The 14,868-nt window shown below is 33.8% G+C and overlaps 1 protein-coding gene across 1 annotated transcript; it reads left to right on the top strand.

Annotated features, from left to right (window-relative positions):
• The first annotated feature begins 7,793 nt into the window (after nt 1–7,793).
• On the top strand, nt 7,794–12,653 carry LOC134715853 (uncharacterized). The gene is made up of 3 exons (XM_063578361.1): nt 7,794–9,274; nt 10,633–10,932; nt 11,426–12,653. The coding sequence occupies exons 1-3, from the start codon at nt 8,107–8,109 to the stop codon at nt 11,710–11,712; spliced, it is 1,755 nt and encodes a 584-aa protein (XP_063434431.1). The 5' UTR covers nt 7,794–8,106; the 3' UTR covers nt 11,713–12,653.
• The last annotated feature ends 2,215 nt before the right edge of the window (nt 12,654–14,868 follow it).

Below are 14,868 nucleotides of genomic sequence, written 5' to 3'. Positions count from 1 at the left end.
GGTCTTTTATTTCTAGAGAAAAGGAAGCCAATCCTGGCCCTGAAGATAGCTATAAGAAGTCAGTATTAAAAATACACTTACTTAATGTCAATTTGACTAATGCTCATATAATGTTATCAACACACATTCAATAAGTCATCATGACCAATTCAATTACAATATGTGTCAGTTACATTGCAATAAGTTAACACAAACAATATGTCCATATTAATATGGCAAATACACTTACATTATGTTAAATAGTTCAATGACAATATACATACCATACACAAAAATGAATAATGACCATATGATGTGTCAGTATGGCCAATACAAATACAATACAATACCTAAATCATGTAAATGGCCAATACACATAATGTTGTGTTTATATGGCCAATACACATACAATATGCATATTAACTGGCCAATTCATTGTGTCAAAATGGAAAGCACATATGATATGTGTATGTGGCAAATAAACATTCCATATGTCAAAACGACCTATGGTCATACAACATTATAAAAATAACAAGATGTATTATTTTTCATGTGGAAACTTTCAACCAGAGACTAAATGATGTAGAAGTTGGCAACTATATGTTACTATAAGGTCATGTAAGGCTATATCATGCAGTATGACCCGTGTAAATTCAGAATGCCCGTAGGATATAAGTGCTATATCCTGTTTATGACTCTTGAAAATGAGGCGTATCAGTAAGGTATACATGCTACATCCCGTTTGGCCTGTGTGAATAAAGCATGTCAGTAAGTTCTATGTGCTACACCATACTGTATGAGTTTAGCCTGTGTGAATAAAGCATGTCAGTAAGTTATATGTGCTACACCATACTGTATGAGTTTAGCCTGTGTGAAAAAAGCATGTCAGTAAGCTCTATGTGCTTCATCATGCTGTATAAGTTTAGCCTGTGTGAATGCAGCATGTCAGTAAGTAATATGTGCTACATCATGCTGTATGGGTTTAGCATGTATGAATGCAGCATGTCAGTAAGTTGTATGTGCTTCATTATACAGTTTAGCCCGTGTTAATAATGCATGTCAGTAAGTTATATGTGCTACATCATGCTGTATGAGTTTAACCTGTGTGAATGGAACATGTCAGTAAGTTATATGTGCTACATCATGCTGTATGAGTATGGCCCGTGTGAATGCAGCATGTCAGTAAGTTTTATATGCTACATCATGCTGTCTGAGTTTAGCCTGTGTGAATGCAGCATGTCAATAAGTTATATGTGCTTCATCATGCTGTATGAGTATGGCCCGTGTGAATGCAGCATGTCAGTAAGCTCTATGTGCTTCATCATGCTGTATGATTTTAGCCTGTGTGAATGCAGCATGTCAGTAAGTAATATGTGCTACATCATGATGTATAGGTTTAGCATGTGTGAATGCAGCATGTCAGTAAGTTGTTTGTGCTTCATTATACAGTTTAGCCCGTGTTAATAACGCATGTCAGTAAGTTATATGTGCTACATCATGCTGTATGAGTTTAACCTGTGTGAATGGAACATGTCAGTAAGTTATATGTGCTACATCATGCTGTATGAGTTTAGTCTGTATGAATAAAGTATGTCAGTAGGTTCTATGTGCTACATCATACTGTGTGAGTTTAGCCCGTGTGAATAGAGCATGTCAGTAAGTTATGTATGCTACATCATGCTACATGAGTATGGCCCGTGTGAATGCAGCATGTAAGTAAGTTCTATGTGCTACATTATGCTGTATGAGTATGGCCCGTGTGAATGCAGCATGTAAGTAAATTCTATGTGCTTCATCATGCTGTATGAGTATGGCCCGTGTGAATGCAGCATGTCAGTAAGTTTTATATGCTACATCATGCTGTGTGAGTTTAGCCTGTGTGAATGCAGCATGTCAGTAAGTTATATGTGCTTCATCATGCTGTATGAGTATGGCCCGTGTGAATGCAACATGTCAGTAAGTTTTATATGCTACATCATGCTGTATGGGTTTAGCCCGTATGAATGCAGCATGTCAGTAAGTTCTTTGTACTACATCATGCTGTATGAGTATGGCCTGTGTGAATTAAGTATGTCAGTAGGTTCTATGTGCTACACCATACTGTGTGAGTTTAGCCCATGTGAATAAAGCATGTCAGTACGTTATATGTGCTACATCATGCTGTATGAGTTTACCCCGTGTGAATAAATCATGCCAGTAAGTATTATGTGCTACATCATGCTGTATGAGTTTGGCCCATGTAAATGCAACATATCAGTTAGTTCTATATGCTACAACATCATGTTTATGAGTTTGGTCCGTGTGAATGCAACATGACTAAGTTTAATGTGCTACATCATGTTGTATGAGTTTGGCCCGTGTGAATGCAGCATGTCAGTAGCGTCTACATACTACATCATGTCAGTTCGCACTTCGATAAAATTAATGTGAATTCTGCTTGTCAGTGTGCATGCAGCATTTCCCAAGAGAAATGAATGTATCAGTTCAATATATTCAGTGCGCATGCAACATTTCTGTAGGGTATTTGTTCATGTATTTTGCCAATATGTTCTGTATGCGTGCAGCATTTCTGTTTGTATATTGTTCATGTAGCATGTGTCATGTCAATATGTTCAGTGTGAGTGCGGCATTTCTGCATGTAATATGGCAAAATGACCAGAGTGCTTGAACATGTCGATATGATAAAGGTATAGGCAGCGAATCGGTTGGGCATAGTGCATTGGGCCATTCAAGTTAATTTCTGACAGATGGGGATGGATGGGGAGATTTTTTTTTATACGTATCAGAAAAAAAACCATGAAAAATTACCTATCAGATCTAAGAATTAAGACCTATCAGATGTAGAGTTTCTGTTCATATTGGGTGGATGGGATTTCATGGGGAAAATTGGCCTATCAGAAGTTTTTACTGCAAGGATTATACCCATCAGAATTTTAAATACGATACCAGATAATGCATGATACGTAACTGTCTACATTCAAAAGCCTCTGTGCGTCCGTTCGCTTCAGGTTAAAGTTTTTGGTCAAGGTAGTTTTGAAGAAGTTGAAGTCTAATCAACTTGAAACTTAGTACACATGTTCCCTATGATATGATCTTTCTAATTTTAATTCCAAATTAAAGTTTTGACCCCAATTTCGCGGTCCACTGAACATAGAAAATGATAGTGCGAGTTGGGCATCCCTGTACTTGGGACACATTCTTGTTTTCCTGTATGTTTACATTACATTGTCACCGTTGGTAATATTTCTTTATTTTCAATGTGCAAATTACTGTCAATAAAAGACATGAAATATTAAAAAAAATAATCATAAATTATCTTCAGTCTGCTTACTAGTTATGCCAATAAAGTCGACGCACAAGTATCATGTCAGTATTATCATATAATAAAGAAGATATGGTATGATTGCCAATGAGACAACTATCCACGAAAGACCAAACTGACACACATTAACAACTATAGTTCATTAGGACCATGTTGTTATGTCCACTTCACATGTACCATATCTGTTTTGTCACTGTATCAATTCTTTTTTGGTAACATTCATACAGAATGTCGTTAAGGCCTGAAAACATGTATGCTTTTATGATGTTTATGTCAATTTTGTCAAAGGACAAAGGGCATACAACATCTCAGTGGACACGTAATTTGTTCTGTATGCCCGGTGTGCCTTGGTCATTTCGCAGTTTCGCACATTCTATAGGGCGAAATCTCGAAAAAGGCGAAGTCGAAAACACTATTTAAAACGTGAAGTCGAAAACGCAAAATTGGGTATAAAAAATATTTCGCGTTTTCGCCTTCGTGTTTTCGAGTTTTCGACTTCGCAATTTTGCGTTTTCGAGTTTTCGAAATGTCCTTACTGGACACCATACATCTGTTTTCAGTTCACTTTGTATTTTACTTGGTAATCTTGTGCTAGTCCACTGATAGAAGGGGGGATAGAAGGAATCCAAAATGCTATCCGACGTGTTCTGTCCAAAGTCGAACCTGGTCGGAGGTTTATGTAGCCATATACATTTTTATTTCTTTAGTTTCATATACATTGTTTAATATAGGGAAGGTTGGGTTCAATTGTATAATTTTCTGTTTAGATAGATATTTAACCGGTTCCTATATATATAATTCGTCGCATTTCTTTTCAGATTGAGCTTGAGATGTTGTATAAATTCCTTTTTTTAAATTTTAAGGACTAAATCTCTTTGTGTTTTTTTTCGATATAGTTGACATTTGAAATTTTTTGTCTAAATGTTGTACCATACAATGTTCAGATTTAACGAATCCGAATTGCATAAGTTTAAATGGATTGAACATGTTTAATCCATAGTTGAAAATACTGGATTTAGCTTCATATGAAACACTCAATCATTTTTGTAAGGTTTTGACGGTCGTTGTTCTTATTACTTAAAAAAAAAACATAATGTTTAACTGAAAACTATCCCCTTTTTTATCTCACCTGGCCCAAAGGGCCAAGTTAGCTTTTCTCATCACTTGGTGTCCCTCGTCCGTCGTTAACTTTTACAAAAATCTTCTCCTCTGAAACTACAGGGCCAAATTTAACCAAACTTGGCCACAATCATCATTGGGGTATCTAGTTTCAAAATGTGTCCGGTGACCCGGCCGACCACCAAAGGTGGCCGCCATGGCTAAAAATAGAACATAGGGGGTAAATGCAGTTTTTGGCTTATAACTCAAAAACCAAAGCATTTAGAGCAAATCTGACACGTGGTAAAATTGTTAATCAGGTGAAGATCTATCTGCCCTGACATTTTCAGATGAATCGGTCAACCCGTTGTTGGGGTGCTGCCCCTAAATTGGTAATTTTAAGGAAATTTTGCTGTTTTTTGTTATTATCTTGAATACTATTATAGATAGAGATAAACTGTACACAGCAATACTGTTCAGCAAAGTAATATCTACAAATAAGTTAACTTGACCGAAATGGTCAGTTGACCCCTTTAAGAGTTATTGCCCTTCATAGTCAAATTTAAACAATTTTTCGTAAATCTTAGTTATCTTTTACAAAAATCTTCTCCTCTAAAACAACCGGGCCAAATTAATCAAAACTTAGCCACAATCATCTTTGGGATATCTAGTTTGAAAAATGTGTCCGGTGACCCGGACATTCAACCAAGATGTTCGCCACAGCTAAAAATAGAACATAGGGGTAAAATGCAGTTTTTGGCTTATAACTCGAAGACCAAAGCATTTAGAACAAATCTGACTGAGGACTAATTGTTTATCACAGAACTTGCTTCTTGCAAGGCACTCACTGTGAACACAATTTGATATGGAGACAAGCATTTGGTTTTCAAATTTCCTACATGAGGCATTTGCCTAAATGTAGTTACGGCCCTGTTAAATTAAAAGTGAAGTCAGGTTTCCTGAGACAATATATCTCATGTTAAATGAAACCAATTTTAAGACATTTCAAGTATATTTAAATAATATTTATACTTTTATTATAAAAATATAAAAAAAAAATTGTGAAGTGTTTCCCGATTTTTTGGGGGACAAAATAAATTATGAAGGAATCTGGTGCCATCTCATACTTTCGATTAGACCTGCTGAGTTATTTATTTTCAATACATTGCAAGTCAAGTAATTTATTTTCAAACTACCACATAACAAACCATTTATTTTTGTTATTATCAAGGCTGAGTTATTTATTTTCAGAATCACCCCCCCCCCCCCCGAAATATCAAATGGTCGTCCCCTTAGTATAATGTTTTATTATAAAATGTTTAAAAGTTAGTTCTCACTCAAAAAATGTCTTATCATCGCAACTAAAATCAATATTTGTCCAAAGAATATTTTGAAATACCTGCATGACTGATTTATAATATCTTGTGGTACTTATTTGATATATTATGAAATAAATACCATAAGATGTAGAAATCTTTAAAGTTTAATTGACCTGACGGGTTAAAATGCACACATAATATACACATGTTACAAGAAAAATAAATACATGCACTTGTTAAAATGATTATATCATTAAAGGGCGACTAAAAAAATCACTAAAGACTGCGATTGGGCATCTTTGTTAATACATGTATAACATAAATAAGGCCGTTAGTTTTCTCGTTTGAATTGTTTTACATTGTCTTATCGGGGCCTTTTATAGCTTTATGACTATGCGGTATGGGCTTTGTTCATTGTTGAAGGCCGTATGGTGACCTATAGTTGTTACTGTTTGTGTCATTTTGGTCTTTTGTGGATAGTTGTCTCATTGGCAATCATACCACATCTTCTTTTTTATATTATCTTAAGATTGTCTTAAGATACCTTCGATGCATATGCAGTCTGATATATATCATAAGACTGTCTTAGGTCTGTCCTATAAGTTGTCCTAAGATATATTTTATGACAAATCTTAGGACACTTTTGATGTCACAGCCCAGGTCCCATTTATCAGTCCTAGTTTAACTGTATATTATGTTTCAAAAATAAATGTGTTTATTAGTTTTATTACTGAAATATTTGTCCTTCATCAATAACTAGATTCCAAATTTATTGAATCGAGAAAAGGTTTAAAAGTCCCCCCCCCCCCCCCCAACCAACCAACCAACCAACCAACCAACCAACCCGGTAAAAAGGAAGGACATAAATACATAAATGGTCGGTGTCTGATATTAACAAAGAGTTAAAAAAAAAGTTCTTGAATCTCTTGATCTTTGGCTAGTTTCGGGTATCATTCTGCAATTATTGACACTGCATAGATGACTGACTAACACACCTGCATTATAGAATTTTATAATTGGCATGAATGTATAATAAAACTAATTCATTGTAATATTTATTATTCATTCATGCCATATTTCATCATTTCATAAATATGATTATATATTCAAATTTATTCTAATAAGATATAATCATTTAGCAAAAAGTAGGAGGACCTATTGAAGATTAACCCATTTATTCTGAATGCATTTGCAAAATGAAATTGCGAATGGTGAAGATGCTACAATTTGTTGCTTTTGCAGTAATTTACTTTTGACCCTATTGATACGCGAGATAATAGCAAATGCTACATTTAAAACAAAAATGGCATTTGCAGTTTTAATTTTTGCATTTGGACGTATTGTCGCATTTGCATTTACAATTGTCGCATTTGCTGTTACAATTTGTCGCATTTGCAGTTACAATTACCGCATTTGCAGTATAATTTATAGCATTTGCTATATCTATTATAGCATTTGCAGTATTTAATATAGCATTTGCAACAAAATATACTTTTGACCCTAATGATACGCCATAGATGTATGCTTTCCTTTAAGTTGTATGCATACTTGATATATATTTGAAATCAGGCTGGTACTATAGGGGCGAGTAGTCTTTGCAATCTGAGTTCACTGTAGTGTTTTATACAGCTTGTTTGTATGCCTTATATTGATGTGATATGAATAGATTTTGAACAAAAGTAAGTAGTTTTCAAAATAACCCCTTTTCATAGATAATACTAAAAAAACTAATTCTATTTAGTAAAAAATGTATTAATCATTTAGATCGACATTCTTTGAAGAGCTCTGACTATATGTCTAATAAAATCTGAAGTGCATAGTTTATTTCCTCGTTGTCATCACTGAATATTCTGACTGTCGTAAATCCCATTCATATTTATGAGCATTTAAATTTAGAAGTATATGTAAAATACAATGTATATTTATGTTATTTCGTGACAGATAACCATTTTATCACTACTGTAAATTGTATATTGTTCAATTCAAACTGAAATTTGGTTTATTTATTTTAAAAGTACTCGTTATCAAAATTCTTTTCACTTTTAAATCAATAATCAATCGCCAACAGAAAATTATCTTTGATCACAGTATCGATCACCCAGGCCAATACACAAAACAAGATAGGACTAGTTTAATAGCGAGGCAATGTAAGAACGTAAAAAGGTAAACATTATATCCTCGATCGAAGTAGTAACCTCGATATACAATGTTACAATACAAGGGAGCTTTTATATTCAAGGAATATAAGTTGTGTATTGGCGTAATTAAATCGACTTGTTAATTATATAATTTAATTCTGACTTCGTCGTATAAGAGTCCCTTTCTTCACTTGTGGCTGCTGTTGTAAACCGAATGTACAGCTTATTATAGACACTTTTGATATAAAAGATGGATTTTTCTAAGTTCAGAACAACAGGAGAACTATCAGACATTACAGTTATCGTGGAAGGAAATGATTTTAAACTTCACAAATTTCCACTTTATGCAAAATCAGAATTTTTCTGTAAACTTGCTAAAAATACACCAAGTGAGTCAGGCCGGGTGGAGCTGACCGATTTCCCGGGTGGTGATGAAGTTTTTGGGCTCGTTGCCGACTTTTGCTACAACATGAAAATTGAGACTACAAAGGACAACATTGTTCCCTTAAGGTGTGCTGCGGAGCTTTTACAGATGACGGGGTCTGCAAATCTGATTGAAGTCAGTGACAAGTTCATTCAAGATACAATAACTTCAGCCAAAATGAGTCGTTCTAGCAGTGTTGTGGCTTCCATGCTTCGCTCTTGTGTTTCTATGAGTTCGTTGGCAGAATCATGCGGAATAGTCTCCTCTTGCTCTGATGCGCTAGTCGAGTGTTGGCTCAAACCACCAACAAAGTTCAGCTCGCCGACAAATTCAAAGAAGCAAGGAGGCGACAAGTCAATTAAGTCGTTACTTCTTATTCCTTTTGATTGGTTTTTGAAGCTCTTTACTAGTGCTAGAGATAGGGGAGTAAGGCATTCTCATTTAGCAGAACTAATGACTCAGTTTATTAGTAATATAATCGAACAGGAAGAAAAAGAAGAGAAGAATAACAACAAAACAGAAAACCTTACATCGACGCTGAGTCCGAGAGATTCTGGGAGTAATGTTGGGAAAAGTAAATTAGACATTGGACATATTATAGACTCCATTGTATTAGAGATTCCTGAAGATGCTTTATATGATGATGCCGTTACTATGGACTGGATTACCAAGGTTCTTCGTATTGCCACAGGACATGGCTGCGCGTGTCGTCGTCTGCTAGTCAAAGCTGCTGGAGAAATGCTGAACAGGTTATCTGCAGAAGATCTGTGTATTGTTTCTCCATCTCTTTTGCATGACATAGTGCTAGAAACCTGCAACGAAAACGGTCAAGCAGAAAAGGCGTCAAATATTGTGGACACATACATGTCAGAGATGGTCAGAAAAGGCGTATTAACCGCAGAGACTTACAAATTGTTGGCTACAGCATTACCTTCTGATGCTAAAACAAACCAAGATCATATGTACACTATTCTGGAGTATGTACTGTCTTCTGGTAAGTTTAACTTTTCTGTAGAAGTGAGTTGTTTTGGGGTTGAGACAACGGAGGCAGTTGTTACTACAAGACCTTTTAATTTAAGAATAAGTATGAAATAATACAAATATTTATAACTTGAAACCGAAGTGAATACATGTGCATTAAATTAAAAAACACTGAAACGCAGTGCAAGTGACAAGGTATTGGAACGTGAAGTATTAATTATATACTGTATATGTTAAGAATCCAACTTGTAATTCATGCTTGCTTGTGCATTTTTTATGTTCTTTTCCCAAATGATAATGCCTCTTGAGGAACATTTTATGACAGTCGTTTTACATATAAGTATAAATACATGTAAATAAGAATTTCATATGGAGATAATCGTTGAACATTATAATAATGCTCATACTTGGTAACAGATATTGTTGAATTTCAGGATCATTATGATAGTACTTTTTTAGTATATCAATTTTGTTTACACCAATATAATGACTATATGTGACCTTCTCGTCTTTCGTTCATATATCTTGTTTTAATTGTGTGTACGTCTTGGTACAATACTATACCTGTATATAATATGTAATATTACCATTATCTCATGTAATCATTTATATAAATTTAAATATGATCTTAACTTTTTAAGTAAGTTAATATTGTAACTATTTAAATTAAATTAATCCTGTTATTCAGATTTTGCAACGTGTAACATAATATTGCCAATGTATTTAAGAACTTTAAACCGTCTGGATATTCTTTGAGCACGATTTTAAGCTTGACATATATAACATAGAACCCTCTATGACCCCTGGGATAAATCGTATAAACAGTATATATAAGGGCATACACACATAAGAAACTAATCCAGAACGCCTTGATATAGATATAGCAGTTGTGTCAACCTTAAAAGTGCACAATGTTCAAGTTGTCTTTTTAAGATAAAGTCTAAAAAAATATTATGCAGTATCAGGATATGTTTACAATGATCTTTGGTAGTACATTGTCAGAGCAAAATCCGAAATTCTGGACCAGGGTTCTCAAATAAATGTTTATTAATAATCACCATGGAAATCATCAAACGAAATTGCTGATTGTGTTTTTGAGTATATTGAGTGCATTAGGATGTACGCTACATAGTGCGTATATAACTTCAGTATATTTTGAACTTGCTATATATATAGTTCTCCCCTTTAGCGTATACATTTATATAATGTTAATGTAGTACTTTTGCTCTACAAAAATTCTGTTAAAAGTCAACTCTCTATCTAAATAAGTCGAACTCGGTTATGTATTGTCGTGTAATTTAAAATGACATCAAATAAAAGAATGAAAATAAAAGATTATTAAAAAATTGACTTCCATTTTTTTTTTTACAGAAACTGATAACTTAAATGACGAACAACGACAAGAACTTATCAACACTATAGATTTTAAACTAGTCACTGAAGAGACATTGCAGAGAGCACTAACAACTAACATAGTACCAGCGGTACACATAGCACAAGGAGCATTATCGCTGTGTTCCAAACTTAGAACAGAACTCGAGTCGGCCAAAAGATTGAACCAGAAACAAGATGAAGAGATTAAAAAATACCAAAAACATCAAAATTCGTCCAAATCCAGAAGTTCGGGGCTGTCATCGAGAAAAGACGATTCCCTGACTTTAAGTGATTTAGGTAAGACAACACGTGCATGCATGCAGTTGACTATATATTAAGTTAGTATTCAACTTAAAAATCACATTGCAAACTCAGCTACTGCAATCTAATCATCGGATATAGTCCTGGAATGTGAATTATTAATTACACAAGTATGAACATTTTATTGTTGTATTTTGAATTAAAATTTGACTTCTTCTTTCTACCCTGAATAGAACCGTGGATGCCCATGATCGACGAGTTTTTTTTATTCATCTGTTCTCATATTCAACATTAGTTTAGTATAGAAAAGCATGTAGCAGAGTTAAGAAATATTCATGACCAGGTTGTGAAAACTAAGGTTAAAACTCCCTAAAGGACATGGACAAACTTTTCATTTTATAGTTTATTGAAATGCAGAATACTGTAAACCTTCACGGCTAATTTCTTTAGAGATTTTTTTTTTTTAGCTTGCTCCAGTTTCTTGTTGTGTTGACTTTATAGTTAAGAAAAATTCTAAATTTACTTTCAGACTATCTTGAACCCACAAAAGAAAAACCTTCGTCTGTTCAAATGTTATCAGACACGTTGAATGCTAGTAAAGAGGACTCGTTCTTGTCTGGACCCCGTACAAAAATATCCGAATCCAAATCACCGTACCAATTTCGTTCTTTGGCAGCTCCTGAACATGATGGCACACAAGACGACGAATCTTATCAGTATGAGCGTGGGTTTCGGAACTTGGACAATTCTAGAAACAAACAACGATCGCTTGGATACGGCTATAGACCGACGTATTCATATTCGGGTCGGTATTAAAACATTACGGCAGGCAGTTACGGCGCTTTTACTTTTATATTGAACAGAAACAGAACCAGAGCTTCTTAATGTGTCCGTGTTTACCCTTAGTGCACATTCAAAGGATTCTGCTGAATTGAAAACAGAGATTTTAAAAGAAATTTTATTTCAAGCATGTCCCAGATTGGTGTTTTATTTACTCACAAATGTATATAATTAGCCCTGTCCTCTTTGTCATTAACTGCAAATCAAGACATCTGCATGGTGAAGATTCAATATCAACAAATTGAAAAAAAAATATTATAAACTTTTTAAGAGGATCACAAAATACTAATGACTTTAAAAAAATATGTTCAAGGTCATAAGAACCGTGACATCTAAGGCCAACGATATAGACGGGTGCTTTTACAATATTTGAAGCTATAAATTGTTGAAAGTTTTAAAAAAAATGTGAAGAAATTTATAAACTAAACTTAACATGTATATTAATTAACATAATTCTGGCAGAATTTAAAAGAAATCCCATTGAAGATGTGTCTCTTCTAATTTTATTGGCCAGAGCATTGTATCGGATTTCGTAGTGTATATTATACTATATTATATAGGGCTCTATATAAACTAATTACTTAAATTCAATATAAATTCTATTATCTAAATGTCAATTTTTGTTAATGTCATCAGAGAGATGTACTACAAGATATTTGTATTATATGTCGTGTAGCCTGTCAACAAAAGTTATTTTAATTGGGACAATAAATAGGCTTTAATTTCTGTCATTTTGGTCTCTTGTGGAAAGTTGTCTCATTGGCAATCGTATCCCATATTTTTTTTTATGTATTTGTTATTTATTATTTATGCAAACAAGAGTCAAATTCAAAGCATAACTGTGATATTAGAACTGTAATTATATTTATTTAGTGTATGTTGTGACATGTTATATAATAAAAACGTTAATTTATTTACATGTAGTTAATCTTTTTAATTATGTTTGATACTGAGTTGACTTATTCACAATCATAACAATCTCCTTATCTTATATCGTGAGTATAGAAAATCGTAGTATGCAAAAGGCACAAAAAGAAACACGAACATTGGAAAACTAACATTAATGAGCAGGAATTACAATATGGTAGGAGATTCATAGAAAACTACAGCCAAAATATAAAGTTTGTAAAATATATTGCGATTGTTGCGTCGGTAGCAAAATACAATATTCACTCATTTAATTGATACGGATATGCACAACACCCCAGAGCAGTAATTATAATTCACCAGTGGAACAGGATGACTTAAGAAAAAGCAAACAAAACAACCAAGGATACTTGCAATTTAAGACATACTTTGATACTTTTATGAGCATGGTAAATGCATTGGTGCCTAAATAATAAGTTTATTAGTTTAACATGGAAAACGCATAATGCATATTAAATACTATATAGTCTTCCAATTACATTTACATATTTTGATAAAAAAAAAAAAAAAGTATACAATGGGTTATCCCGAAAGCCTGAGACTACTTTAACACATGTAGTTGAAGTTCAGACACGGTCAAATCGAAAATCCAAAGATTCGACAATAATTAGTTTGACGTGAATTCGTCGAAGTGTTATGAAGAGAGACCACAATGACAACTCATACCCCTTTGGCAGAAAGTTTAATGGCAGACAAGAAGATAATATCTAATGATATTATGAACAGTGTAAACGGTTATTCGATTCGCCATTCAAACTTAACTTTGAACAAAAGAGGTTGTGGGGCATATGCTGTATTGTATAGACGTCTGTCTTTCTTAAAACTGTATGTTGACATCTTAATATCGTATCGGCATTGGGTTGTAGTTCCACCCAAAGAATATTCCTTGATTCGAATTAATGATAGCAGTTTGTGTAACTTTTTGTTACCGGACGTGAAGTGTCATGAGTCTGACTGCACTTAGTACAACTAAAATAATTGTTAAGGTTTTTTTGCTCGTGAGAAGCTGTCTATACAAATTCAATTATCATTATTAATGTTCTATTTCTTCATTTGCACTGTTTCTTTTGAGAAGTTGTCTCATTGGCAATCATACCACATTTTTTTACACGGTTATGCGCAAGCCCACGGTAGTCCCCGCTATGAAAGAAAAAAATCTTCAACTACCTTTTTGGCTTATACCATGGAAGTAATATTGAAAGGAATAACAACAACGCCAGTTTAAAGATTTCATCTGCGTTATACCGCCTTAGTATCTTTCAGTCGATTATTCAAATATTACTTTTAAACTGTTTCATCTGAAACTCTTAAGGTTAAGTTTTCACAGTTGTTGAGCCACAAATATACTGCATCATACTCTGTACAACGGCGTTTAATGTAGTCATAACATTTTAAAACTGAGGTCTGATGAATACAGATTTTTCGTTGATTCCACCAGTAATCAAGTCCGTTTATCTGTTTAATAGCAGTCATTAATATAATACAATGCAACCGTTGAAAAAGCTACTATTAATGTTTGCTTGTACCATTTGTAAGTATGTCTCTGCTTGGACGATGCTTGGACGAATACACTGATAGAAACTAATGTATCAGTCCAATGCAAAAACTCATGACACAATAAACTTATGATATACTATAAGGAGCAAATGAATTCTAAAATATGCATTTGACAGTGAGACGATACCGTTTTTATTAAGTTTTTTTAAAGTAGCTTTTAAACAGCTGCACACGCAAGATCCCCAACATAACGTCAATTAAATGATGATGCCGAAAAAACACATAAGTGAAATTTTTAACGCTTATTCTGTAAAATTCTAATAAAAATTATTTTAATATTATTTTTCTGCAATAAAATGATTTCTTTAAACTGTAGGATCTTTCTTTCATTTGCGTAATCATCTCCGGCACTTGTCTGTCCGAAATATGTATTCCCTGAATAATTTATGATGAAGGTAGCCTAGAGTGGGATGCTCATGTTCGCCTTATCTTTCCATGTTTTCTACAGTTTATGTACAGGTCTATATGTTTTGGAAGTATACTGATATTTTTATATGAAGATAACTTCAAATGCAAAATGTTCTTAAGGTTGAAAACGTGTTTGTTTGAAAAAAATCATCTGATCCAAGGATGTTTGAAATTGCCTGATGTTTTGTCAATGGGGGACACATATTCGCCGTTTTTATACATCTCTTTAAACCCAAATAA

This window comes from Mytilus trossulus, chromosome 4 (genome assembly GCF_036588685.1).
Source record: "Mytilus trossulus isolate FHL-02 chromosome 4, PNRI_Mtr1.1.1.hap1, whole genome shotgun sequence".
NCBI classification, from domain to species: Eukaryota; Metazoa; Mollusca; class Bivalvia; order Mytilida; family Mytilidae; genus Mytilus; species Mytilus trossulus.
The sequence above is the reverse complement of the archived record's forward strand: the minus strand, read 5'-3'. Positions and strand labels throughout refer to the sequence as shown.